The 25028-nt window shown below is 46.6% G+C and overlaps 2 protein-coding genes across 4 annotated transcripts; both read right to left on the bottom strand.

Moving 5' to 3' along the window:
• Window positions 1-780: 780 nt before the first annotated feature.
• On the bottom strand, window positions 781-19964 carry CASP2 (caspase 2). 3 transcript variants are annotated; one of them, XM_064155826.1, is made up of 10 exons: window positions 18963-19964; window positions 14936-15103; window positions 13301-13376; window positions 11970-12064; window positions 10414-10590; window positions 8080-8208; window positions 7554-7644; window positions 3234-3383; window positions 3038-3147; window positions 781-2648 (listed from the first exon to the last, which is right to left on the bottom strand). In XM_064155826.1, the coding sequence occupies exons 1-10, from the start codon at window positions 19110-19112 to the stop codon at window positions 2514-2516; spliced, it is 1281 nt and encodes a 426-aa protein (XP_064011896.1). In that variant the 5' UTR covers window positions 19113-19964; the 3' UTR covers window positions 781-2513. The 3 variants fall into 3 exon arrangements, with proteins under 3 accessions (XP_064011896.1, XP_064011897.1, XP_064011898.1); XM_064155827.1 differs by having other exon boundaries at window positions 14942-15103; XM_064155828.1 differs by lacking the exon at window positions 781-2648 and adding an exon at window positions 7381-7439 and having other exon boundaries at window positions 3074-3147.
• A 962-nt stretch (window positions 19965-20926) lies between these two features.
• Window positions 20927-24827, bottom strand: TMEM139 (transmembrane protein 139). Its single transcript, XM_064155829.1, has 2 exons — window positions 24580-24827; window positions 20927-22812 (listed from the first exon to the last, which is right to left on the bottom strand). The coding sequence occupies exons 1-2, from the start codon at window positions 24825-24827 to the stop codon at window positions 22419-22421; spliced, it is 642 nt and encodes a 213-aa protein (XP_064011899.1). The 3' UTR covers window positions 20927-22418.
• Window positions 24828-25028: the final 201 nt, after the last annotated feature.

Genomic DNA, 25028 nt, shown 5'->3' with positions numbered 1-25028 from the left:
CCTGCTAGGAAGCTTTCCTCCAGCTGGCATCTTCACTTTCTTTCTAGGCCCTTCCTCCTTCTAAGACTCCTTTTTCTTTAGAACTCTTCATTTTGGCATCAGCTCTTCCTTCACGAACACTGAGGCCACAATTTTCCCAGTTTTAGTATTTCATGAGCTGAAACACATTGTCAGCCTCCTGCTCGACGGTTCTGCCTCATGTCTCTTTATTAATGCTAACTTTTTATTTCGTCCAGGTGTTAGCAAAATTTACAAGCAGCCCATAGTTGTTGCAGCTAGCAAGGAGCAGACTTCTGCCTGAGAGTTCAGAAGAGTCTGTGGGAGGTCCTACCTCAATAACTAATCACAGTATCACAGTATCACCAAGGTTGGAAGAGACCTCACAGATCATCAAGTCCAACCCTTTACCACAGAGCTCAAGGCCAGACCATGGCACCAAGTGCCACGTCCAGTCCTGCCTTGAACAGCTCCAGGGACGGCGACTCCACCACCTCCCCGGGCAGCCCATTCCAGTGCCCAATGACTCTCTCAGGGAAGAACTTTCTCCTCACCTCCAGCCTAAATTTCCCCTGGCGCAGCCTGAGGTTGTGTCCTCTTGTTCTGGTGCTGGCCACCTGAGAGAAGAGAGCAACTTCCCCCTGTCCACAACCACCCTTCACATAGTTGTAGACAGCAATAAGGTCACCCCTGAGCCTCCTCTTCTCCAAATGCAGAATCTTCTCTAGAAAGTCCGTTTCTGCACAGAGCCATAACTCTCTAAATGGAAGAGACTGCACAGAATCATCAAACCAGAATTCTTTATTGTAACACCTCAAGTATACAAAAGGAAGGTATGGAAGTGGCAGTGACTATGCAGTTTGATGCAACCCTACAGAAATCCATGAGTGGGCTGTTCCATCAACACACCCATCTGTAAAACATTGCACCTTGTCCAAGAGGGAGCACTCAGGAATTTGTACTCCAACAGCCCCTGAACTGGTATCTCGGACTTCAGAGTAAGGCACCAATTGGCAAGGAGGATCCTTGTTGTTCAACACGTTGTGCACAAGGTGAGTGCAAGACTCAAGTCCAGGCTGCACCCCTGGCAGCTGAAGCAAACGCAGCCTTCCTTTTCCCAGGAAGAACAATAAAATCCCCACATGCCTCATTTCCTAACCTCCTTTCACATCCCTTTGTGCTTTCTATTCATAATTCTATCCTGAAGAATTATTTGTAAAGCCACACTTACATAAAAAGAGTAAGCCAGGATCTATGCCTGCTTCCTGATCCAAAATGGAGAGGGTTGAGACTGAAGTGAACAGCTGTTGGCCACATCTATCGGGATCTAGGCACTACCAGAACATGAGAACGACATCCATCTCCCGTGTTCCATGGGAGTAACTGCCACTGGACACAAGAGGCAAATTACAGCATGTCTACAGATTGTAGACAATTTCCAGAAGTGATGAATGATGCCACAACATTTCTTAGAATGACACCCTGCAAACAAGATTGGGTAGGAAACAGTTTCAAATGATTGTGGCTGAAGAGAGGTAATCACCCAGTGTAAGAATGCAAAATGCTTCCCTTGGGAAGGGAAAGAAACTGCAGGGATAAATAATTCAAGCACCACAGTGAGACTGCAAAGAGCTGCCTTCAGTGACTTTGTTGATTCACCAGAAGAGATTTTTGCACAGGGCTGTAGCACAAGGCAGCTGTGCAGTGCAATTATAGACTCCTGAGAAGTGGGTGGAATCCCTGTGTGACACAGGTGCCACGGCAGGCACGTTCCTCCAAAGGGACATTCCAAGTGCTCGTTCACTCCTGGGACTCAAGGAAGCTAATCTAGAAAGTCTAGATTTGAAACTCCTTCTGAGGAAGTTCATGTAGATTTGTTTTTCTGTCTGAGACATTCTGCATCTGTTTGTTTTGTTGATAACCTGGGATACACTGAAGTTCTCTTGGTAACTTGGCTACAGAAGGAGCAAAAAAATGTAACTGAAGTGCTCAAGATGGACTGCAAACTGTCAACAACCTTCCATTCTGGAGGGGAGGATTCTTCCTCACTGGGGAGCCCTTTTCTACTGTGCACAGGAGCTGAGTGTCCTGCATGAGGACCCAGAGAGAAGGCATTAAAAATTTTACAATACCAGTGTAAGATAAAAAGCTTTTCAAGAATAATTCTCCTTTAAGAAAGGCTTAACTTTAAAAACTCAGCAACTGTATGATCTGTTCCCCTTTTTACATCCACCTCGCTTACAAATGTCCTTCCAAAGGCTGCTCCCACTTCTTCCTAGTTCCAGTGGTGATCCTCTTTTCCTCCATGCATATGAAGTAAGTCAGGGCACTGGAATTTTTAACTGAACTGAGTCAGGTTACAAAGAGAGCGTCAGGTTGTTATAGCAAAAGCCATGGAGAAGTGGCTTGGCCAGATGCAAAGGAGCATTCCTGGTTTGACATCTGATGTCACAGTCCGTGGACCTCACAGAGAGTTCAGCTTTGGCAGTATCCTTCTTTTAGCAGAACTGGCAGGGCTATTTCCCTGGCACATAACCAGGAAACAGGTAAAGGTCCTGGCAGAGTGTGCTGCAATATTCTGACATTTCCTTGCAGCGGTGAAATTCTGTGCCTGGGGCATAACCTTCCCGGTGCTTGATTTGCCGATTCACCTGGGTGTGAGAGGACAAGAAGTGCAATTACTGTGATGATTCAGAAGGCAGAAGTAAGAAAACTGGCACCTTAAGAGACTTTTCCAACTGAACCCATTTTGTGAGTCTATTTTACACTCAGGGAATCAAAACTCTTCTACTGCTGCAGGAGAGAAGGGATTCTTGGCAAGGCAGATTAGTTCTTCTCATAACTTCACCATGTACAGGTGGAATGGAAGGAGGTACAGAAAAGACATTTGTACTTTGGGTCAACTGCAGCAGAACTGCTTACAAATACATAGAGAAACGGGGCAAGAAGTATTGATTGTGCTACACATAAGGCAAGAGCAATTGCTCTAACTGGAATCTGAGGCAGTCAAGCATGGGAGAGGAAAGACTTCCCAGGTTACCTTCACCAACATGTCAGCCACGTGAGTGTCTCGAGAGTCCTCTGCAAACACTGCTGTGAGCGCCTCGATGTACCAGGAGCCACGCTTCGTGTTCCGCATGGCGGCCGTGCCTGGAAGGAGGTGTGCAAGATGAAGCTGCTGGGGAACACAGACACAGCACCTCCTTATGCCCTGAGCTAGGGCCCCTCCCCAGTACCTTTCAGACAAGCATAGCCACAGATCATGTCGGAGCACGTGGGCAGGCGCAGCTTGGGGCTCTCTTCCTTGTTGGCATCAGCCTGCTCACAGCCTGGGCAGCTGGACCACTCCTTCCCATCTCTCTGATCCACTCCCCGGTCTGTCTCATCTGGGTCAGGGGGAAAAGGAGCAATAAAGGAGGAGGGGGAGGGAGGGTGGAAGAAAATAAATAAGAGAAACTGCTCTGAATTTCTGGATGCAGTTTTCCTGTGCTTCCTCTGGTTTTAGGCTCTGGCCAGCAACGTCACAGCTGCTGTCAAGCAGAAAGCTTTTGCAGGAACTTCAGGCATCTTCAGACGTTTTTTAAAAACTCAATTTAAAGTTCCTGTGCACAGATTCCTGCAGCAACTGCTGAACCTGCTCAGCCTAACCATTGATAGTCTGCATGATGATTTATTCCTTCCCACCTTCTCAGATCATGGGATAACCAGAAAGCAGTTTCTGACAGCTCCTCACTACACATTAAACAATGTGATGCCAAGTCCTTTAGTTTTTCCACTTCTACCAACCTTAGAAATGTCTAAAAACATTCAGTCTAGTTTGCAATGCCAACTCCCTCCTTACTGCAGAACTCCAATGAGAGCTGTAATTTTAGTGCTAAGGTCTACCTCCAAGACATCAAGAAAACATAGACCAGGAATCTCACCTAGTTCTAAGTCCTGATCATAGCATCACTTGTTTCAATCAAAAGCATTAATTGTGCAACAGTACAATTCAAAACAATTTCACTCCTGTGCATCAAGATTGCTTTAAGACCTGGAGAGCATTTCATGTCCTTCCCAGGACTCATTAGTCTGTACTATGACAGGTGTGGATATTCTCAGTTGATTGGTTACACAGAATCGTAGAATGGTTTGGGTTGGAAATGCCCTTTCAGATCATCGAGTCCAATCACTCCCTAACTCTGCCAAGGCTGGTGCTAAACCATGTCCCTCAGCACTACACCTCTGCCTCTTCAAACAGCACCAGGTATGGGGATTCCAGTGCCTGAAAACCTTTCCAGTGAAGAAGCTTCTTCTAATATCCAACCTAAACCTTCACTGGGACAACCTGAGTCCATTTCCTCTCACCCTATCACTTGCTACGAGGGAGAAAAGGGCAACTACAACTGCCTTTCAGGTAGTTATAAGGAGAAGGTCTCCCCTCAGCCTCTGTTTCTCCAGGGTGAAAAACCCAAGTTCCCTCAGCTGCTCCTTGCAAGACCAGTTCTCCAGACTTGGTTGCCCTTCTCTGGCCCTGCTCTAACACCTGAAGGTCCTTCTTGTAGTGAGGGCCCAAAAAATGAACACAGTACTCAAGTTGTCACCTCACCAGTGCTCAGTACAGGGGGACAATCACTTCCCTGGCCATGCTGGTCACACCATTGCTGATGCAGGCCAGGATGCTATTGGTAGTTTCCACTGTAATCTGGATGAACTGCTTAGTGGCAATAACTTCAAAAGTACACCTGTGCTATATGAAAAATGACATTTCACAGCTTGCTTAGCTTTTTGCCCTTCTGTTTTTTGGTTTGTTTTTTTGTTGTTTGCTGTTGTTTATTGTTCTCTTCTGCAAGATGAGCATCAACTATTCCACTCACTTCTAACATCATGGCTCAGATTCTAGTGTTAGGAAGCGTAAGTACCCATTTCAGAGGCCTTCCTGTTCTGATGGGGCTCTGGGTTTTTTTTGTTGTCAGCTCACGCTCAGGAAATGCACTGAGATTAGTAAGCTTTTGAGAAGCAGTGGCACGGCTGGTATTTCATAGTGACACACAGGAGATGGCTGTCAGCAGCATTACTCTCTACATCCAGCATGACAGCAGCAGCTTATGGTTTGGAATGTCATGGTTACTTCAAGTTCCTTCACAGAATCATTAGGCTGGACAAGACCTCTAAGCTTATCAAGTCCAACTGTACCCAACTACCATGACCGCTAAACCATATCCTGAGGCACCACATCTACAGCTTCTTCAACACTTCCAGGGATGGTGACTCCACCACCTCCGTGGACAGCCTGTGCCTTCTCTCTCAGCCTTCACCACTCTCTCAGTGAAGATTTTCCTAATGTTCAACCTAAAGCTCCCCTGGCGCAACCTGAACCCATTTCCTCTCGTCCTCTCACTGGTTACTTGAGAGAAGAGACCAACGCCAGCCTCGCTTCAACCTCCTTTCAGGTTTCATCATCCCTTTAAGGTTGCAATGAAAATGTTTCCATTTGTAACCACCTTTTTCATCACGTGAATAGGAAAGCCAAGTCTGAACAGAGGAAAGAAACCTGGGGATGCTTCTAGACAGAAGGAAGCCCATGAGCCAGCAATGTGCCCTGGTGGCCAAGAATGCCAAGGGCATCCTAGGGTGGATTAGAAGGGCTCTGGTGAGTAGGTTGAGAGGTTCTCCTGCCCCTCTACGAAGGACCTCAGGGAACTGCTTGAGGGAGTCCAGCACAGAGTCACAAAGATGCTGAAGGCAGTGGAACATCTTTCTGCTGAGGACAGGCTGAGGGAGCTGGGAGCAGAGCAGCCTGAGGGGTGACCTCAGTCATGTTTATCAAGATGTGCAGGGCAGTGTCGGGAAGACAGAGCCAGGCTCTGCTCAGGGATGTCCAAGGCCAGGGCAAGGGGCAATGGGTGCAGGCTGGATCAGAGGAGATTCCATGTGAACAGAAGGAGAAACTTTTTCACTGTGAGGGTGGCAGAGCCCTGGAGCAGGCTGCCCAGAGAGGCTGTGGAGTCTCCTTCTCTGGAGACATTCCAAACCCACCTGGATGTGTTCCTGCGTGACCAGCTCTAGGTGATCCTGCTCTGGCAGGGGTGACTGAACTAGATGATCTTTGGAGGTCCCTTCCAATCCCTGATATTTGTGTTTGTGTGAATAAAACATTCTTTTGGCTACAGAACAATCCATAAAGCTCTGCTAAAAATAAAGAAGGGAGAGAACTCAAGGGACAAGGGAAAAGAAAGGAGGAAAAACATATACACTGGAAAAACTCTATCAAAAGGGAAGCCCCAAAGCTTTGAAAGACAGAATTTATCTGTGACACTATAGATACTGTAAAGAGATCCCAGAAACAATCCAAAACTTTGAGAAACAAACCTGGTCTTTAGTAGATGTGAACGGAAGTTAATTCAGATGTGTGGTTAGCTACAAAAGACAGGAAAAGAGGGAGCAGAATTATATATGAAAAATGGAACAGAAAGGGTGGAAAAAAGAACAAGTCCATAAGAATCAAGACAAGAATTCTGTACAACATGGGGTAAGGATTCTACAACAGCACATGGAAAGGGTGTAAGGAAAGAGAAGGACACTGAGGTGCTAGACTGGGCCCAGAAAACAGCAACCAAGCTAGTGAAGGGTCTGCAGAACAGGACTTATGAAGAATGGCTGAGGGAACTGGGGTTGTCCTGCATGGAGAAAAGAAGGCTGAGGGGAGAGCTTCTTGCTCTTTACAGCTCCCTGAAAGGAGATTGGAACAAGGTGGGTATTGGTCTCATCTTTCTAGTAACAAGTAATAAGATGAAAAGAAATGGTCACAATTTGCACCAGGAGAGGTTTAGGTTGGATATTAGAAGAAAATTCTTGGCTGAAAGATTTCTCAACCACTGGAAGAGGCTCCTCAGGGAGATGGCAGAATCCCCAAGCCTGGAAGTGTTTAAAAGAGGCAGAGATGTGGTGCTGAGGACCATGGGTTAGCACCAGACCTGCTAGAGGTAGAGAACAGCTGGACTCCATCTTAAAGGTCTTTTCCAACCAAAATGATTCTGTGATCCCACGAAAGGTCTGTGGAAGGTTGAAAACGGACAGGGTAAAGAAAAATAAATACATACATAAATAAACATAAAGACTTGGTGTTTACTTGAGAGTTCAAGAGGCAACACAAGACGCAAAACATCCAGGGCCAGGAGAAAGACAGGACCTCAAGCAAGACTGCTGGTGCACAGGACTGCTAGTGCAGTACCTCGTGCTGTGCTGCAATGGGATGCATCACACACCCCACTCCCCCTACTGCAGGCATGGCAAGAGAAAGCCTCAGTGTGGAAGTGGAACGTGACAGGGTTTCATGTCACTGTGGTGCTCTGGGGGCTGCAAGTCAGTGCACACACCTCACACAGAGCAAGGGACACTTACAGAGCAACAGATGCAGTGGCAGCAGCAGGGCAGGAGGTGAGTGTGGGTCCCACTTACACCTGAGAGAAGCAAAGAGGAGAGTTGACAGCAAGTTGAAGGTGCAGGCATGCGTGTGTGTGAGCTGGGCCTCAATGGCATGCCAGACACGGGGCCTTCAGCACCTGGGCACTCACCTCCCCGGCAGGCCTGGATGAAGAACATTTTGGGCTTATTCTGCAGATTTGGACAGTTTGAATTGTCAAAGAGCCGGAAAGCCTCCTGCAGCTGAGAGACAAGAGAAATGCAAGTCAGTGCAGCCCTCTGTGAGCCAAACCTGGGCTCATCTTGCTTGCCTGTGTTTTGATTAGTACCTCATCAGTCCTGGTATTTTCTCTTTTAGCTCCAAAATCACCACACCTCTCCCCCAGCTACTGCTGCCTTGAGTTCATGCCTTCTACCTAATACTTGTACAGCGAGAGAGAGCAAAGTAATTCACCCTATTTGCCCTATTTCTAGGCCTTTATCTTTGAGACCTCTCACAGGCAAGCTTCTGGTCCTTTCTTCCCACAATTTCTTCTATTTTTCTCCCTTAAAACAAACAAACAAACAAAAAATCAACCCTCAGTCTCTCAGGAGTTCAGTTTTTAGCTTCCCTCCCTGCTTCTGTTGTTACTTTCAAGGACATAACCTACACCACCATGTGAGGACACAGCAATATACCTGCAGCAGTTTGCCATCGCTACCATAAACAGCCCCCTCCACACCATGGGAGAGTAAAGCCACAATGCAGGAATCCACACCCTGATGATCTGGCAGCTTAGAGAACCTCTCCAATGCCGTCTGCATCTCCTGGAAGAGAGCAAAAATATGCTTTAATGCTTTCCAGACATACACAGGGAAACTGGGTCAGCATACAGGGAAATAGGATTCTATGAAACCCACAAGTGGTCCTCGTGTTACGAAAGAAGCACAGGACCAAAGACATGTTCTATAAAGAAACTCAAGCAAACTGCTCCTGTTTTTTGGAGGCCATGCAGCAAGTATCTGAGCACCAACATAGAATCACAGGATTATTTCAGTGAGTCCAACCTTCAACTCATTAACACCGTAACTACTAAACCAAGGGCCATCTCCATGTTTCTTGAACACCTTCAGGGACAGTGACTCCACCACCTCCCTGGGCAGCCTGTTCCAGCACCTGACCACTATTTCAGTAAAAATGATCTGCTCCATTATATTCCCCAGCACCAAGGTCAGACTGACAGCAGTGTAGTGCCCTGGATCCTCCTTGAGTCCCTTCTGGTAGATGGGTACCAGTCAGCTGGGACTGCTGGCCAGGGCTGCTGAGAAACAATGGAAAGTGACTTGGGAAGCACTTCCAGCAGCTCCCTCAGTACCCTTAGGTGTTTGCCACTGGACTCTATAGACTTGTGTGCATGTAAGTGGTGCAGCAGGTCACAGACCATCTCCTCTTGGACTATGGGGGCTTCATTCTGTCCCTAACTTCCAGCTCGGGGGGCTGGGTACCCTGATACTAAAGACTAAGGCAAAGAAGGCATCGAGTCCCTCAGCCTTTCACTCATCCTTGACCACTGTGTTCCCCTCCCTATCTAACAAGGACCAGCAGCTCTCCTCAGTCCTCTTTCTGCTGCTGATGTCTTTGTAGCAGCATTTCCTGCTTAGCCCTATTTTCTACCCCTAAGTGACCACCCACAGATTCCTGTTTAAGGCAACCTCCTGAGATGCTTACATTAACAGTTACACACTCTCACCCATACTGACTGTGCAGTGCTGAGATCCTGTCCTGGAAGGCCAATAGTCCTATTAGATGTCCTGACTTGCCCCATCCTTCTGCTGATGGGGGAAGCAAGGGCAGGAAGAAAACAAAGGCTTGGGCTGTCATGTCCCCTCCCAAAGTGAAAAACAGTTACCCACAGGTGTTTAGGTACTTGTTGGTGTCTTGCCCAAACAAGGGTGAGCAAGCCCTGGTTTCATCTACCATGGTCAGTTTTGCAAATGCCATTGTGATTGGTGAATCTCTGTGGCCAAAGGAGCCATGACACTTGGGCAAATAATATAATTGGAGCTAAGCTGCAAGCAGTTGTGCTGCTTCTGCCTTCCTGCCTCTGCCTCATTGTTCTTGGACAGGTTCTGCTCTGCCTTGTGCTTCAGACCATCTTAGCCTTGATATTTTGGGCCTGAACTACCTGGAAACTTAAGTGCCTCACAATGTGGCAAGAAGTGCCACCAACATTGTGCTTTTGCCACCTCCACAAGAGATCCTGCCTGCACCCCTGCAAACCTCCATGCCAAGAGGAACCAGGAACAGATCAGAGATCATCTGCCTCCATCCTAGCCCCGTGGGAAGATCTAGAAGCCTCTCAATGGCCAAGCAGTTCCAACAATGCCACAAAGGAGCCAGAGACTATCTTGACATTTCTACTCCACCGCAGCGAGTAGAACAGACTTTCCCTAGGGCTGCAGGCTGCCTATTTGGAAGTGGGGCAAAGCCATTTTGTGGCTAAACTTTCCCAGTTTTACTAAAGTACTACACTGCCAATAACCATCCTTGTGAAGATTTTCCTGAACGAATTAGAAGCCCAAAGTTAACTAATTTGTTTAGAATCATAGAATCAACCAGGTTGGAAGAGACCTCCAAGATCATCCAGTCCAACCTAGCACCCAGCCCTATCCAGTCAACCAGACCATGGCACTAAGTGCCTCATCCAGTCTTTTCTTGAAGACCCCCAGGGACGGTGCCTCCACCACCTCCCTGGGCAGCCCATTCCAGTGGGAAATCACTCTCTCTGTGAAGAACTTCTTCCCAATATCCAGCCTATACTTACCCTGGCACAACTTGAGACTGTGTCCCCTTGTTCTATTGCTGGTTGCCTGGGAGAAGAGGCCACCCCCCACCTGGCTACAATGCCCCTTCAGGTAGTTGTAGACAGTAATAGAGTTGTGGGCAGGGCTTTCCAGAAATAAAAAGAACTACATATTTTATAACTCCTGCCTCATTAATTGCCACAACCAGTTCAGATCCATGCCTCTTACCTGTGCAGTCTGATCATGACAGACTGTCACTTGATAGCCCAGGTGCTTGAAAAGCACCTGCAGGGAAGTGCAGTCCACATCCCCGCCTGCTCGGTCCTTCAGCTCCTGCTCACAGCTGAAGTGCACATTACTGATGATAAGAGCCAGGCCCCGGGGCTCTGATACCAGCTTGTATGCCTGGGAAGAAGATTTTAAATGGGTACATTTAGAGTACACAGGGAAATTGTGTCAAGAGTAGAACAGCAATCCCTACACAACAAATAAATGCCCTGTCCAGGATGTACTGACTGACAGAGCACATTTGCTAGAGGTCAAATTCCTGAAGTTTGCTTTTAAAAAACAAACAAACAAGAAAACAACCAAATGTTTGTACTGCAAAGAGTCTCAAAGACAGCTCTCCAAGTCTCCACAAGTGATGGCCTTACAAGGCTGTTACTCAGATGTTACACTAGCTTGTCTTCTTTCTCATTTTAATAAATGAGCTTTTCCATTGCAAACTGGGAACTGTTCTCAATGACTTTTTAGCCCTTCTCCATCCTTGCCCCAGCATGGTACCATCTGCTTCCATCATCCCCATCAAAGCCTTGAAGATAGCACCACTAAAAGTTACCTAATGTTTCTCAGTTGCTGCTGAGAGCAGTACAACAGAATGTGAGAGTACCTGTAACAGCAAAAGGCTGTCGGTGACTGATCCTGAAAGTTATGTGGCTGGTGAAAAAAGATTAATAGGAAAAGAGCTAAAGTTTGGAGGGGTGTCTTCAAATGAAGTTCCTTCTCTGCTGCTCCCACTCTAACAACAACAAATCAATAGTCAATCAGCTGCTGTAAATCGGAAGTAAAATTGAATACTAAAGGTGCATCCAGGCACAGACATGACAGGAGCCACACAGATGCTGTCCAATTAGGTCTCTCCTACAGACAGTTAAAACCCCCAATAGTAATTCCTTCTGCTGTACACAGAACCTGTGACTCAAGTGTTATCCCCTGGTTTAACCCTAGAGAGGTGTGTGCTCCACTCTAAGCAATGATTTAGCTTCTTTCCTAAGCTCACCTCATCACAGGCTCTGCTTTACAGAGAGTAATCACAGACTCCCCACAGAACTTCAGCTGCTGCAGGAGAAATTCAAGGTGTTCTAAGTGGCACTACCCAGCACAGAATCCAAAGCTGAGTTTTGAGCCTAAGGAGAGATTCTTTCAGGTACAGCTGGGAATTAAAAGGGTCAAGACTCTGACTACTACTTGAACACAGCTATAGTGTCTTAAGGGTCATTTGCAGGTGTCACCACACAGGAGGCAATACCACTGACAGCTTACACAGAACAACAGAACAAAAGGCACTGTGCAAAGTTCTTCACAAACAAGAACCAGAGGCAGACATTTCTGTAGTTACAGACATCCTCAGAGAGCACTGGTGCTTATGAATAAGAACTACAACCAAAATGAGACTTGGCAGACCTCGGAGTTCCACAACCACCACTACAACTCACGTGCTCACTTTACACACCAAACACCTCACATCTCTCCTACCTTAAGGTAATTTTCTGTTGACTACTTACCAAGTGCTGATGATCCTTATAAAATTCGGGAGTACAGTACTTCACTGGAGGAACTGAGGGATCACCTCCATCATTCAAGGAACATTCCACTTGTTCTGTGCAAAACGAACACCAATAACAAAAACTGCAATTACAAAGCCTCTGCAGCTAGCTGGTAATTGGCAGTTCTGAATGCTGAGGTTTTATGCACATTCCTGTACTGTCCTATTCAGATCTCTAAGAATTTTACCTGATCAGGAACTAGAGACACACAATGAAACACAGCAGAAAAAAACACCACATGCTGGAATGGGATAGTTTTCTTCTTTTTTATGTAATATTAATTGGCAACTTTTTTTTTTCCTTTGTATGCATAATCCAAGGCCTGGTAAATGTGGGAAAAGGTTGAATAAAATCCAGCAAGGTCAAGTGTAAAGTCCGGCACCTGGGAAAGCACAACCCCAGGGGACCAGCAGAGGTTGGGGACTGACCTGCTGGAGAGCAGCTCTGGGGAAAGGGATCTCAGGGTGCTGTTGAACAGAAGGATGCCCATGAGCCAGCAATGTGCCCTGGTGGGCAAGACCATGGGCATCCTGTGGTGAATCAGAAGGGGTGTGGTGGGTAGGTCGAGAGAGGTTCTCCTCCCCCTCTACTCTGTTCTGGTGAGGCCATATCTGGAATATTGAGTCCAGTTCTGGCCCCCTCAGTTCAAGAAAGGCCTCAGGAAACTGCTTGAAAAAGTCTAGCACAGAGCCACAAAGATGCTGAAGGCATCTCTCTAGTGTTCTTTGACAGTAGAGAAAGCTCCCAGCAACCAGCACAGTTAAAGGTGTGGTTAGGGAACATGAGGACTTTAAATATTACCAGAAGTAACATAAAAACTAGCAAGGAGATTCACTCCATCAACGCTTGCTAAAGAAAAGCTGGTTCACTGCACTCCACAGAAGCTACAGCAATCTATGCTAGGCCCATGGAACATAGATATGGCCTTGTACTTAAACTTCTTTGCCAAGAAGGATGACAAAGTTAAGGAATATTGCCCCAAATCATAGTCTTTTCACAGCTCCAGTCACAGAGCTATCTCTATTATAAAGCTTAAAGAAGATCTCTGAAAAATCAACAATTTTACTGACAGGTACTGTTTAAACAACAAAGGCTCCTGTGTGAATAAATGAAGCTGACTAAGCCTGACTGGGTTCTCTCATCCACTATGCTATTTCACTTCCATTTTCTGGCCTACCAACAGAACACAGACTGTCATTCCTGTGACAAGCTTGTTGCTAGAATTAAGGGGATATGAAGGAAGCAGCCAGCCAGTCAACCCAGTGTTCATTCTGTCCTGTGTGACTCACCGATCCAGCGTGGTCTCTTTGAATGGCACGACTCACTGGCAGGGAAGGGAAGGTCTGATCCATAGCAGTGTTCAAGCTACAAGACATCCATGAAAGAGAGCAGCATAAACCAGCTGTTTTTGTCTCTGTGGTACAGATGTGTAGGTGTCATGGAGTAAGACACCTGGTTTTGCAGACACCTATTTAAAACAGTAATATCATGGCTCACATGCAAATGAAACACCAGGACAAGAGAGCAGCAGCACTTTTTTGTCAGTGCAGAATTCCTTCCCTTCTTTGAGCATCTCTCCTTACACCTGAATCTCCAGTTGGGAAACTTTACACTGAGCTCATCACATCCTTCTTGTTTTTGCCAGAAACTGCTCTGTCCAGTGAATCCTATCTTTTTATTTCCTTTCAAGATTTCACTGTATAGTAAAGCATGACTGAAAAGGCAGTCTACTAAATCCTACATTTAAATAAGAACATCACTCTCCAAAAACATCTGCTCTTCTTTCTTTGTGTACAAGATATTTACTATGATTTTCCATCCTCATCAGTGCATTAAGAATACCAAATCTTTGCTGAACTCTTCCTTTAGCCCAACACTAACAACTGAAGAGTGAAAAGCTGCACAGAAAAGTAACAAAAAAAAGGAAAGTGCTTCTCAACAAACAAGACTATCTTGAAGTAGCTTTCTACTTAGAGCATTACTGAACACTAGATGAAAGTACTTCAGGGAAAACACTTTCTTTGCAGCTTTTGGGTTCTTGATGACATATTTGTGAAGGACACATTGTATGTAAAAAGGTCCAGAAGCTCCACAATGAGATGTGCAAAGTGCTGCAGCTGGGGAGGAACAACCACATGCACCAATGTTTGCTGGGGCTCACCCATCTGGAAGGCAGCTGGGCAGAAAATGTCCTGGGGGAACCAAAGGACACCAAGTTGAGCAAGACCTAGTAATGTGCCCTTGCTACACAGAAAGCCATTTTCTGGGCTGTGTTAGGAGGAATGTTGCCTGCAGAACAGATCCTTCTGCCCCACTCAACTCTGGCAAGGTTGCATCTGGAGTCCTGTGTCCAGATACAGACATACTAGAGAGATTCTAAAAGCCCACAAAGATGATGAAGGGATTGAAGTATCTCACATATGAGGAAAGGCTGAGAGAGCTGGGAATGTTCAGGCTGGAGAGAAGGTTCCAGGAGATCTGCCAATGTACATAAACACCTGCTGAGAGGGTGCAAAGAGGACACAACCAGGCTCTTTCAGTGGTGCTCAGTTACATGGCAAACTGGAACACACACATTTCCTCTTAACATCAGGACACATTTTAGTGAGTGACAGAGCACTGGAGGAGGTTGCCTAGAGAGCCTGTGGAATCTCCATCCTTGGAGATAATAAAAAGCCACCTGGATATGGCTTCTAGGCAACCTGCTCAGGGTGACACTGATTGAGCAGGGGGTCCTGTGTGAAAATGATCTTCTTACCAAACTCCTTCCCCTTCATGTTTACTAAGGCTAACATATGCATCCATTTCCAACCTTATCCTCTCTTTTGTGAATGATGTTGTGTTTTCCTATTTGAGTAAGATCACCTTGTGACCCAAATGAAATCTGAAATGTAGTCCAGAGGAGCTTTTAAAAACTCTTGTACCCTTACACTCCCATGGTTCAGACTGGATAATGTCCTCAGGATTGCTGCCTCCAGATGCTGCTGTTTGGTTTCTCGCAGAGCTTCACAGAAGGCTGAGAAGGCCTTGGGGCCTCTCTTGGGCAGCAAATTGAGGAATTCTGTATTCTGGCTGAAGCTCCCAGACTTGGCCTGCATCCAAAGAAATAAACAAAACCCACACTCACATTAACACCTTAACACGATCCACAATTAATTTTCAATGAATCTCCAGACCAACTCACTAAGTTTTACTTAATGCAAATGTTTCAGCAGTACTCTTAGCTGTGCTAGATCCATTTTTATAGCTTCTCCTGGCTGATTTCACTCCCATTCCTCTGCTCCTATTAGCTGGAGGGGAGAGTACAGAATAGAGCAAGCAAACAATTCATACATCAGCACAGAGAGTAATGTATCCTCCTCTCTAAACCTTTATTTCCAGCTACTGTTGCAACAGTTACCTATTTTCCTTCAATGAATACATGAAGTCCAGAACATTCTTCCACTGCTGCCCAATAGTTTATGGGCTCACACAAGCCCCTCAGGAAGCATTAAGTGAAAGCTTATTATATGCAGTCAGTTCTGAAAAGATTCTACACAAGCAGACTGCAACATCCAGATCGACAGAGTAATACACAGCAGCACTACATGAGAAAAGGTAACAAAAAAAGTAATTTAGGTATATGCAAGACATTCTTAAAAAGTTCTAATGGCTAAAATATCAACAAAATGTATCATTTACACAATCAACAGCCTTCCCTGTCGAACTGAAAACACTCAAACAGCTCATGCTGAAGTAACTGGCATCCAAAATAATGCCAATGAGTTAATCCTATAGTTCTTTAATTTCTACTAAGCCTAACACTGCACATTCAGTCAAAGGAAAATCAGACAAAAAGCCTTGAGCCACATGTGTAAAGCTTTGCTAGCAGAAGATTTCACCTCATCTGGTCTCTTGGTGTTAACAGAAGGAAGGTGATGCTGCCAAGACGATATTGATACAGTGGGGTTTGGACTTCATCTGAAAAATGGCTGTTTCCACTGTCACATTTAATTTCCACTGTCATTTTTGCCCTGTGTCTGAAATCCATTTCTTCTGGGCCTTCACCTAGCTAACTACACAGATGCCAGCTTCACTGCACAGTAAACAGAGCTTTCCTTTTTTCTTTCTTAAAAGTGTATATAATTGAAACTAACCTGGTTCGTTATTATCATCTTTTTGAATGACCCAATTTAAATGCATTCCTGTCAGTTCCAACCCTCTTTCCCCATTTTGGACATCAAAGGAATCTGCTCCTATTTATTAATTCTTCTCCAATGTACATTTACAAACTTTTACTCATTCTTCATTATTCCTTGTGAGCTTTTCACAGACCAATCACCTTTGTCTTCAGTGGCTTGTCCTGTAATGTTCTCCCCTTCCACCACCTTCTTAGTTGTGGTAAAGTTTCAATACTGGCTGAGCACCTCACACTTCAAATTTCATCCTCCCTTCATCTGCCTGAGCTCCTTGCTTTATTTAACTTTCAGTAGATTGCAAAAGTTCCCTTAAAAAGTGGTTCTGGAAAGAGAGCACTTTATTTATTTATTCCTCTGTTTAGTTTAAATCACACCAACAGGAACAGTAAAACTGTTGTAGTTTTAACACAGAACTTCATTGTTTTCTGCTATGAAACTCAACAGTTTCCAACAGAACTATTTATCCCAATCTTGATTTTCTGGATTGTTGGAGCAGTAGGTGGATGTATAGAACCCATCAGTGACAACATCTAGGAAAATCTACCCTCCATCACAAGAGGTGTTTGCCGCCTTCTGTTTCCAGTAAGGTTCATGACTGGCATCACAATACATGGTCAAGAACAGGCTACCTGCAGCACTCCCAAGACCTCCGTGCAAATCTGAACCAGTGGACGACTACTGCAAATTCACAGACGTACTATAGAAAAATGAAAGACAAAGTGGGTTGGACTCCAGTTATTTTTTTCCATGCACTTTACTTTGTTCTCTATAGCACTGGTATGATTAGATCTATCCTGCAAACCTTCCTTTCATTATCTGTCCTAGTACAACACATTTCTCATCACTACTGGTCCAGCTGTGAATGCTTTCCTCCTAAACTCTGTCAGATACCTATTTTTGCTGCTATTTCCAGATTCATAGCCTTTAATGGTAGTTCAAGTCATTCTGAGCTCTTCATCAGGCTGCTACTGCTTATTGTACATATTTAAGTTCTCCTGCAATTTATGTTGCATTAGGCACAATTTTCCCACTAACTTATTACTAATTACCTGACTTACCCATCCTAACACCTTTCTCCTTGCTGATACTCTAAGTATTGTTGCATCTCCTTACACCCAATTACATCTGGAGGGGAAGATTCCCTTTGTTGTCCTTCTCTCAGTTTAACACCTCAACTCCAGCAGCATTTTACCAAGACAACTTTCTCTGGCATTACTCTGCCTTTAAGAGGACACTCTTTTTCTGTTCTTTTTCCCCCTCCCTTTGCAGGGACTACCTGCAGGCCAGCAGCTGAACACACCTCCTAACCACCTATACTTCAGCAGCTATTTAAACCCTTCGGGGCTACTAAGCACCACGCAGCTGCCCGGTCATCTCCTCCCCAGCGAATCCAAAGGATAAAAGTTAAAAACCTCCTCGTCTGAGACAAAGAAGCTTTAACAGGTGAAGCAAAAGCCGTGCACACAACTAAAGAAACCCGAGAAATTCAATGCACTACTTCCTACTTGCTGGCAGATGTTTGGCTACCTCCAGGAAATTAGGGCTCCATTATGCATAATGGTTGCTTGGGAAAACAAATGCCAGAACTCCCAACGCCTGCCTCTTCCTTCCCCTCCTCGGCTTTTCTTGCTGACCACGGAACATCCCTTCAGTCAGTTGGGGTCAGCTGCCCCAGCTGTGTCTTCTCTCAGCCTTTTGTCCATCCTCAGTCCGCTCGCCGTTAGGAGCGGGCAAGGCCTTGACTCCGCTCAGCAACAACTGTAACATCCCTGTGCCATCGACACACTTCACAGCACAAACCCAACGTGTAACCCCATGCTAACTACTATAAAGACATGAGCTCTATCCCAGCCCAAACCAGGAATTTGATTAATCCTTTGTCTTCCTGTATCTCTGTGCTCTCTCACTAGTGAATGGAGCTATTTTGGCTAAGACTGCCTGCATCTCCCATCATTTGTCACTGGAATTCTCGACAGATGCCCTGGAGAATTTCACATTATTATCTTTGCTATACGATGATTCAAAATCCATCAGCAATTTATTTCTTCGTTGCTTTCAAAAACCTGTTAGGTCTCAGGATCATACCTTCTGCACTAGAGCCCTGCAAGATAATCCTGTTTCTCAGTATCTGTTCCTATGACAGGGCCACCAACCTTATCAAGGGACTAAGTCCCCATTTCCTCTCCAGTTTACTTTCTCTTTGGAGACCTGTGAGAGTTTCCAGTGCATTACAACTCCGAGAGCAATGCCAAGTTATTTCCATTGTCTTCACAGTACCCACTGCCTGCAAACAGCGTTCCTCATCCGAGAGTCCTGGATCATACCCAGTTCTTCACGCAGCTCACAAAAACACATGTAAGTCCTTTAAGGGAAAGGTGCCATAACAAGCTGGTTTATAATGTATTCTTTTACTTAACTTCCACAGTACTCTTATGTAAGTATTAGTCCCACTTGCACGGATCGAAAGAGAGGCACAAAAATCACAACAAAGGACGGGCAGATGCCACCTGACTCACAAAACATAACCTGCTAACTACATGCCAGCAGAGAAGGCAACGATTGAACAAATCTCAGATAAAATCCACACTGCCAAAAGCAGCTCACTTCTCCTGCCTAAGGCAAGCAAAGCCCAGACTGTTCTGCCAGCTCTCCAAACGCAATCGCATTAACATCTGCAGGTAACACGCAGCTGAATTTGCTACCGCTGGCAAGAATGACGCTGAGCTTAACTAAGAAAGAAAACTTCGAGAGCACTCGAGTAGAACCCGCATACCTGTATCATTTCCACCATCTCCGTGGTGATGATGTCCTTCTCTATCATATGCTCCAGCAACTCTTTCAAAACTAGCTCTTTTGCCAGCGCCACACGGTTCTTCTTCAGCGCTTCCTGGTGGCATCGTTGCATGCCGCATGCAACCAGCATCCTGGCAGAAAGGAGACCGAAGCCAGGCGCAACGGCCAGAGGCACTCTGATCCTTCCCAATGTTCTCCTCGGGAGGATGCAGAGAGACTCCGCGGTCAACTGTCCCCGGACAGCGTGCAGAATAGGCCTGGACCGGCGGCCCCACGGGGATCGGCGGAGATGGGCCCGTTCCGCACCGCCTCCGACTGCAGAAGCCGCCGAATCCGGGTGGCGGCAAGCCGCGGGCCGCTGCGAATCCCCTCCCGCTCGCCCGGGACCAGTCCTTCCCGCCAAGCGCCTCCCGCCTTCCGTCCGTACTTCCCGGCGGCGCAGCGATTCAAACCCGCGGCCTCCAGTGCCGTGCCCGGGGAGGGGCCCCGAGCCACAGCCCCTCCCTTTGGATAGCTGCCCGGCAGTGAAAGACCAGAGGCGAGAACGAGCAGTGCTGTGGCCGGCAGGAGCAGCGCAGTGGTTGTGTCCCGGTACTCAGCACCGGGGAGGCCACACCTTCAATATGGGGTTCGGTTTTTAGGCACTTAGTACAAGAAGGACACAGCAGGTTCAGAGAAGGGCAACAAAGCTGGTGAAGGGGATGGAGAACGGACTTGGTGAGGAGCAGCTGAGGGAACTGGGGTTGTTTAGCCTGGAGGAGGCTGAGGGGAAACCACCGTTTCTCAAAGCACCGGAACCAGGGAGGGGGTTGAATCCCCATCCTTCGAAAGCGTTTAAAAGGCACAGATGTAGCGCTGGGTGCGTGGTTCAGCGCCAGGCTCGGCGGAGCCAGAGAACGGCTGGGCTGGATGACCCCAAAGGGCAACTGCCTGCTCTGTGCCGGCAGCGCCGCCGCAGCCGCGGGCCCCAGCGCGCACACGCCCCGCCCCGCCCCGCCCGGCTCGCGCGCGGAACCGCCGTGCGTCACTTCCGGAGGCTCAGCGGCCACGCCCGGCGGCGGTTCCCGCGGGGCGGCGTTGGCTGGAGGCGGTTCCGCTGCGCTCGTCTGGCGCAGCAGGCGCCCAGGGGAGCTCTTCGTGGCCGCAGAAGTAGCAGGCACAGGGCTGCCGGGCACACATGCCGGCTCTGCCTGTCCTGCGTTTAGCTTGTCTGTTGCACGCGCCTTGCTGACGTGTTTGCCGGAGCCAGCTGGGGTCGGCAGTGACAGGGGAAAGAAGGGGAGCACACAGGGGCCGCGAAGTGCAGCTTACGTACCAAGGGAAAGGCAACTGAGCATCCGTTTGCCAGAAGCAGATCTCCAGCTGCTGTCACATAATGCTCCAGTGCTGGCTCAACGCACAGGAGTCAGACGCTAAAACGACAAAAACACCAAGGCCTACATCACGCCTAGCGATGTCTGAAGACAAAATCCCAACGGCCGTCACTGGTGGCATGCTTAGGCTTTGCTTTGGCTAACTGTTTCTCTGCGCTGGTCACTTGCAGTTCTTCCTGACTCTCGGCAGTTTGGTGCACTCAGAATGGTCCTGTGTTGCCCAGTTTAGACCCACATTTTCTGTTCCTGTGAGCTACACCTGTCCTGCTTTCTACTGTGGCTTGTGCTCGAGTGCTTGCACATAGAGGAGGAAATGCTTGACTTGGCTGGGTTTGAAGAAACCACACTGCCTCTATCGGCAGATTTCTCTCATCATATTTTTATGGTAGAGATACCCTAGCTCCATCATTAATGGTACTAAAGTGAGTCAGCTGTAGATTTAGAAATGGAGCTCTTCCCCTTTTTCTAAGCCAAGATTATGAAATAAGCAGAATGCAAGCAAAAGCATGGCTTTGTGGAGTATTTGGGGAGGAAAAACTAGCAATGCCACCAGGTGTTTTTAACATCTTTTCATTTATTTATAAATAATATTGAATGCTCTCTTTTTTGCCCCCTTTGAGCTCTAAAGAATCAAACAACGAGAAATAATTGATTTGCTTCTAGACTATGGTTTGATGGCTCCTTGTGAATTAAAGATGATGCAAATATGTGAGACAAAGCTGTGATAATTGCTGCTCTTCTTTTAAAGGACAGTCACACTGCTGTTTTTCTTTCTTTTCTTTATTTGCACATCCACCAGACAAGAAGCCTTCTGCATACTGCAGACCACTTTAACATTGCAGAACCTTCAGTTCAGTTAAACTCACACACACACAATTACTTTGCAGTGCGAGCCATAACCCAGCTCCAGCCTAAAGCTGTCTTAATGAAGACTGCACCTGTCTCGTCACTGCTCCTCTCAGGTGTTCTCCACTGCATCTATGGTGTCAGCAGGCCGACTGGTTCTGTCCAGAGCCCAGAGTGAAGCTTCTGCACACAGTATCTCCTTAGGGACAGACTGAGCATTGACCTTTCTGTGCAAATGCCTGCTGTGATACAATGAAGTATTTCCAGCCACCTGTCTGGGGCTGTAGAACAGTAGAGAAATACACCCACTTGTAAAAGTGCAAACCCCCCTGTCAGGGGCTGTAGTACAGCAGAGACGTACACCCTCCCGTGGAGCTGCAGAACCTAGTGTTCCAGGCACAGGACAGCTATGTGTGTATGTGTCCTGCTGCTCGCCCCTCTTGCTGGAGGAAAAGTGCTGTTACCCCTCTTGTCCACCTCTGCAGGCTGTATGGAATAAGAACCTTGTCAACAACAGAAGTAATTTCATGGTGCATACTTGCCATCAGCTTTTCAACCTCAAGTGACAGGTTTCAAGTTGTACCAGCTTCCAGATGAAGACAGCTACCCTTCCCTCAGCCACACTGCAGTGCAGCACAGCTGAGAAGGTGGACCAAGTGCCGCAGAGGGAGGATGTGGATCAGGTGTAACAACAAACAGTGCAGTCCAGAAATTTGTGTTGCTGTGAAACACCAACTCAGGGAATGCAGCCTCTGTCTCTCAGCAGAGATTTTAGGGTAATCATGACTGCACAGATCTCAACAGTACTGCTATTTCTAATGCACAAGCAGCACCCACTGCTGCTACCTCCATTGCTTCCCTTTCCCGGGCAGCTTCTCCCGGCTGCATCCTGTAGTCCTTCTGCAGACATCCTTTGGCACCCTTGTCTCTTCTCATGATTCACTCTTCTCCCACTCTGAGAATCATTGCTATATGTAACACACCTTTCCCCACAGTGTTTTTATGCATTCACCAAACCAAAGTGCTGTGGTATTGCACTAATAGTTTGTGTCACCAGGATCTGTTTCAGCTGTGGTTCAAAGAGTGTTGAGATGAACCTCTGCAATTTGAGGTGTAAAAAATCTCAGCTCTTTCACCTTCCTCACGGGAACATCGTGTATTGGGGTGAGGATTTGGCTCTGCATTCATGGAAGGTGCAGAGGGAGGTGCATGGAGGGCTAGGAAGCATCTTCAAACACTTCATCACTGATGGCACTCTCATAAGCAGGTGGTGGAGTGAGTGGTTCCAGTGGCTCAAGCCTGTCTTCAATCCCTTTCATTTCATGGATGTCCGAAACAAAGCGCTGACACCTCAGGGGCAGTGCCAGCTGTGAGTGCGCCCTGGAGCCTGCGGCTGGCTCAGAGGACCGCCTGGAGTCTGATGCCACTGACAGCGTGAGACCCTCCACCCTAATCTCTTCCTGAGCAGATGATTCAATAACTATGCTGTAAGGAGGAGGCTCATTCAGTGGTGAGGGCACTGAGCCTGGATTGGATGCAATTGTCCATATTGCTGGAGCTGACATGGTCATCACCTCCTCGTAAGTGGGAGCTTCATAGGCAGCATTCACCCTGTCCACAAAGAGGAACAGCAGTTACACTGATTATTTCACTGCTCAGTTTAGCAGAGGTAGGTTACTCCAAATGATGTACCACAGTCAGTCATAGAATCACAGAATCATTTTGGTTGGGAAAGACCTTTGAGATCATGGGAGTCCAACTGTTCTCTAACTCTACCAAGCCTGATGCTAAACCATGTCCCTCAGCACCACATCTCTGGCTATTTAAACACCTACAGGGATGGGGATTCAACCACCTTCCTGGGCAGCCTGCTCTGGGCTTTGAGAACCTTTTAAATGAAGAAGTTTCTTCTAATATTTAAACATCAGCTTGAAGCCATTTCCTCTTGTCCTATCACTCTTTACTAGGGAGACCAATACCCACCTCACTACAGCCTCCTTTCAGGGAGTTGTAGAGAATCCTCCTTTGTTCCAGTCTCCTTTTCCCCAGACTAAACAACCCCGATTTCTTCAGCTGTTCTCCAGACCCTTCACCAATTTCCTTGCCCTTCTCTAGACCCATTCCAGCACCTCAATGTCCTTCTTGTAGTGAAAGCCCCAAAAGTGACCTCATTACTCAAGGTGTGGCCTGACCAGTGCTGAGTACAGGCAGAGATAAATGGGTCTAAGAGAATATATCTCATGTGGCATTGCTCTGTGTGATATTCCACCACTTGTCAAGCCAGCTTAATGTCTTGCTTCCTGGTCCAGAGGAAGGTTCATCTGACCCTTTTCCTCCACTCCCCAGAGTAACTGAAGAAACTCACACTGTTCAGTTCAGTCTCCTAGGCTTAGCTTCGTGACCCTTATGTAAAATTTCCTACAAGTTGAATTTAATTCCTTAGAATTACTAACCCCTCATTTTATATTGGAATAAACCATGACCTTGCTTTGTTAATTCTCAATGTTCATCAGATGTTTTTAAGCAGAGAAAATGAAGTCTTTTCATCTAGTTCAAACAAGGACTAACTATTCTGTGTTATAAAAGAGTATCTGCAGAGAAAAAAAAGTTACTTCAGAAACATCTTTGCTTTTAGGTATTTTTTTTTCCAGTAAACAGGTAATTATCTTCTAGTATGCCCTCAAGCTAGCAAAGCCAAGTACAGACTTCTCTTTGTGTACTCTTACCAAACACAAAATAATGTCTTAAATCCTGTATTTGAGAGTGTCAAGTCATTTATGCATGTGGGTAATGATTATCTGAGTTATACAGACAAGGAAGCAGAGAAACAAAGTTAAACTCTTCAACTGCAGCAGGCAAATTGGAGTTAAAATAGGTGAGCTGAGAACCTGGGAAGATGTGGGAGAGTATTCAGGGGCTGTCACAATCAGGGTTTGTTAGTGTCAAGCTGGGTTTTTAGGACTGGAAACACACCCAGCTGCACATTCCTTTTTCAAAGTTTGCTGAGGAATGGTTGCTCTGGAGATAAGGTTTATGGAACGAAACGCAGCTAAGATTTGGTATTGCTTCAGCATTTTTTCTTTTTCCTTGTCTGAGTCATTGTTTGGCAAGACTCAGTTACTCAATGAAAAATAAAATGGGGCCTGGATCTGTTTAACCTTGGAAAATGTTAGTGGATCTGTTCCCTGGGGAAAGAAGACAAGGACCTGCGTGGCATAGGCATTTGCAACCTCCACCTGAAATGGTGAGCAAAACTACCGAAAGAAGAACTTCTCTCTTCTGGAATACAGGTTGTATTTGGTGCCCTAGGGAAAGGGCAGCAAAACGATGTGTAAAATGGGCATGAGCGAGGAGAGGAATGACCTGATTGCTGCTTACCCTGCTTGGCTCTGCCTGCTTGGAGTTATCTCGTTTGCGTCACGTTGGTGCTGATTCCTCAGGTAGCAGTCGACAAATATGCTGAGCAAATAGCCCATCAGGCACACTCCCCCTGCTCCTAGGAAGAAATAGCCTACTGGGTTGATGTTAGATGAGACAGCCAGCATGGTGACCCCAATGAGAAGAGCAGCAGTGAAAAGAAGCAGCAAGGCTTGGCGAATGTTCTTGCAGTGTGTTTCTAACCACATGGCGGTAGAGATGGTGGGAGCAGACACAGCACAGACGAGCAGCTAAGGGGACAAGTGTCTGTGGAAGACAGAATTGATTTTTCAGCATGAAAGGTGAGTACAGAAACAAAGACATTACCAGTGTCACGACCAAAGGAGGAACAGACATGCCTGAGCACATGCCATCAGAAGAACATATGTGCACATAGGCCATGACTGGGA

This window comes from Pogoniulus pusillus, chromosome 15 (assembly GCF_015220805.1).
Source record: "Pogoniulus pusillus isolate bPogPus1 chromosome 15, bPogPus1.pri, whole genome shotgun sequence".
NCBI lineage: Eukaryota > Metazoa > Chordata > Aves > Piciformes > Lybiidae > Pogoniulus > Pogoniulus pusillus.
Note: the sequence above shows the minus strand (reverse complement) of the source record. Positions and strands in the feature narration are given on the sequence as shown.

Bases quoted from the DNA above. Each gene is read 5' to 3' on its own strand.
- CASP2 (XM_064155826.1), bottom strand. From the start codon at position 19,112: ATGCTGGTTGCATGCGGCATGCAACGATGCCACCAGGAAGCGCTGAAG. The intron at 13,377-14,935 runs GTACAAGAGTTT...GATGTCTTGTAG, and splicing joins TGAACCATGGGAGTGTAAGG to CTTGAACACTGCTATGGATC. The intron at 8,209-10,413 runs GTAAGAGGCATG...GCTCTCTTCCAG, and splicing joins GTCATGATCAGACTGCACAG to GAGATGCAGACGGCATTGGA.
- TMEM139 (XM_064155829.1), bottom strand. From the start codon at position 24,827: ATGTGGTTAGAAACACACTGCAAGAACATTCGCCAAGCCTTGCTGCTT. The intron at 22,813-24,579 runs GTAAGCAGCAAT...CTTTGTGGACAG, and splicing joins AGCAGGCAGAGCCAAGCAGG to GGTGAATGCTGCCTATGAAG.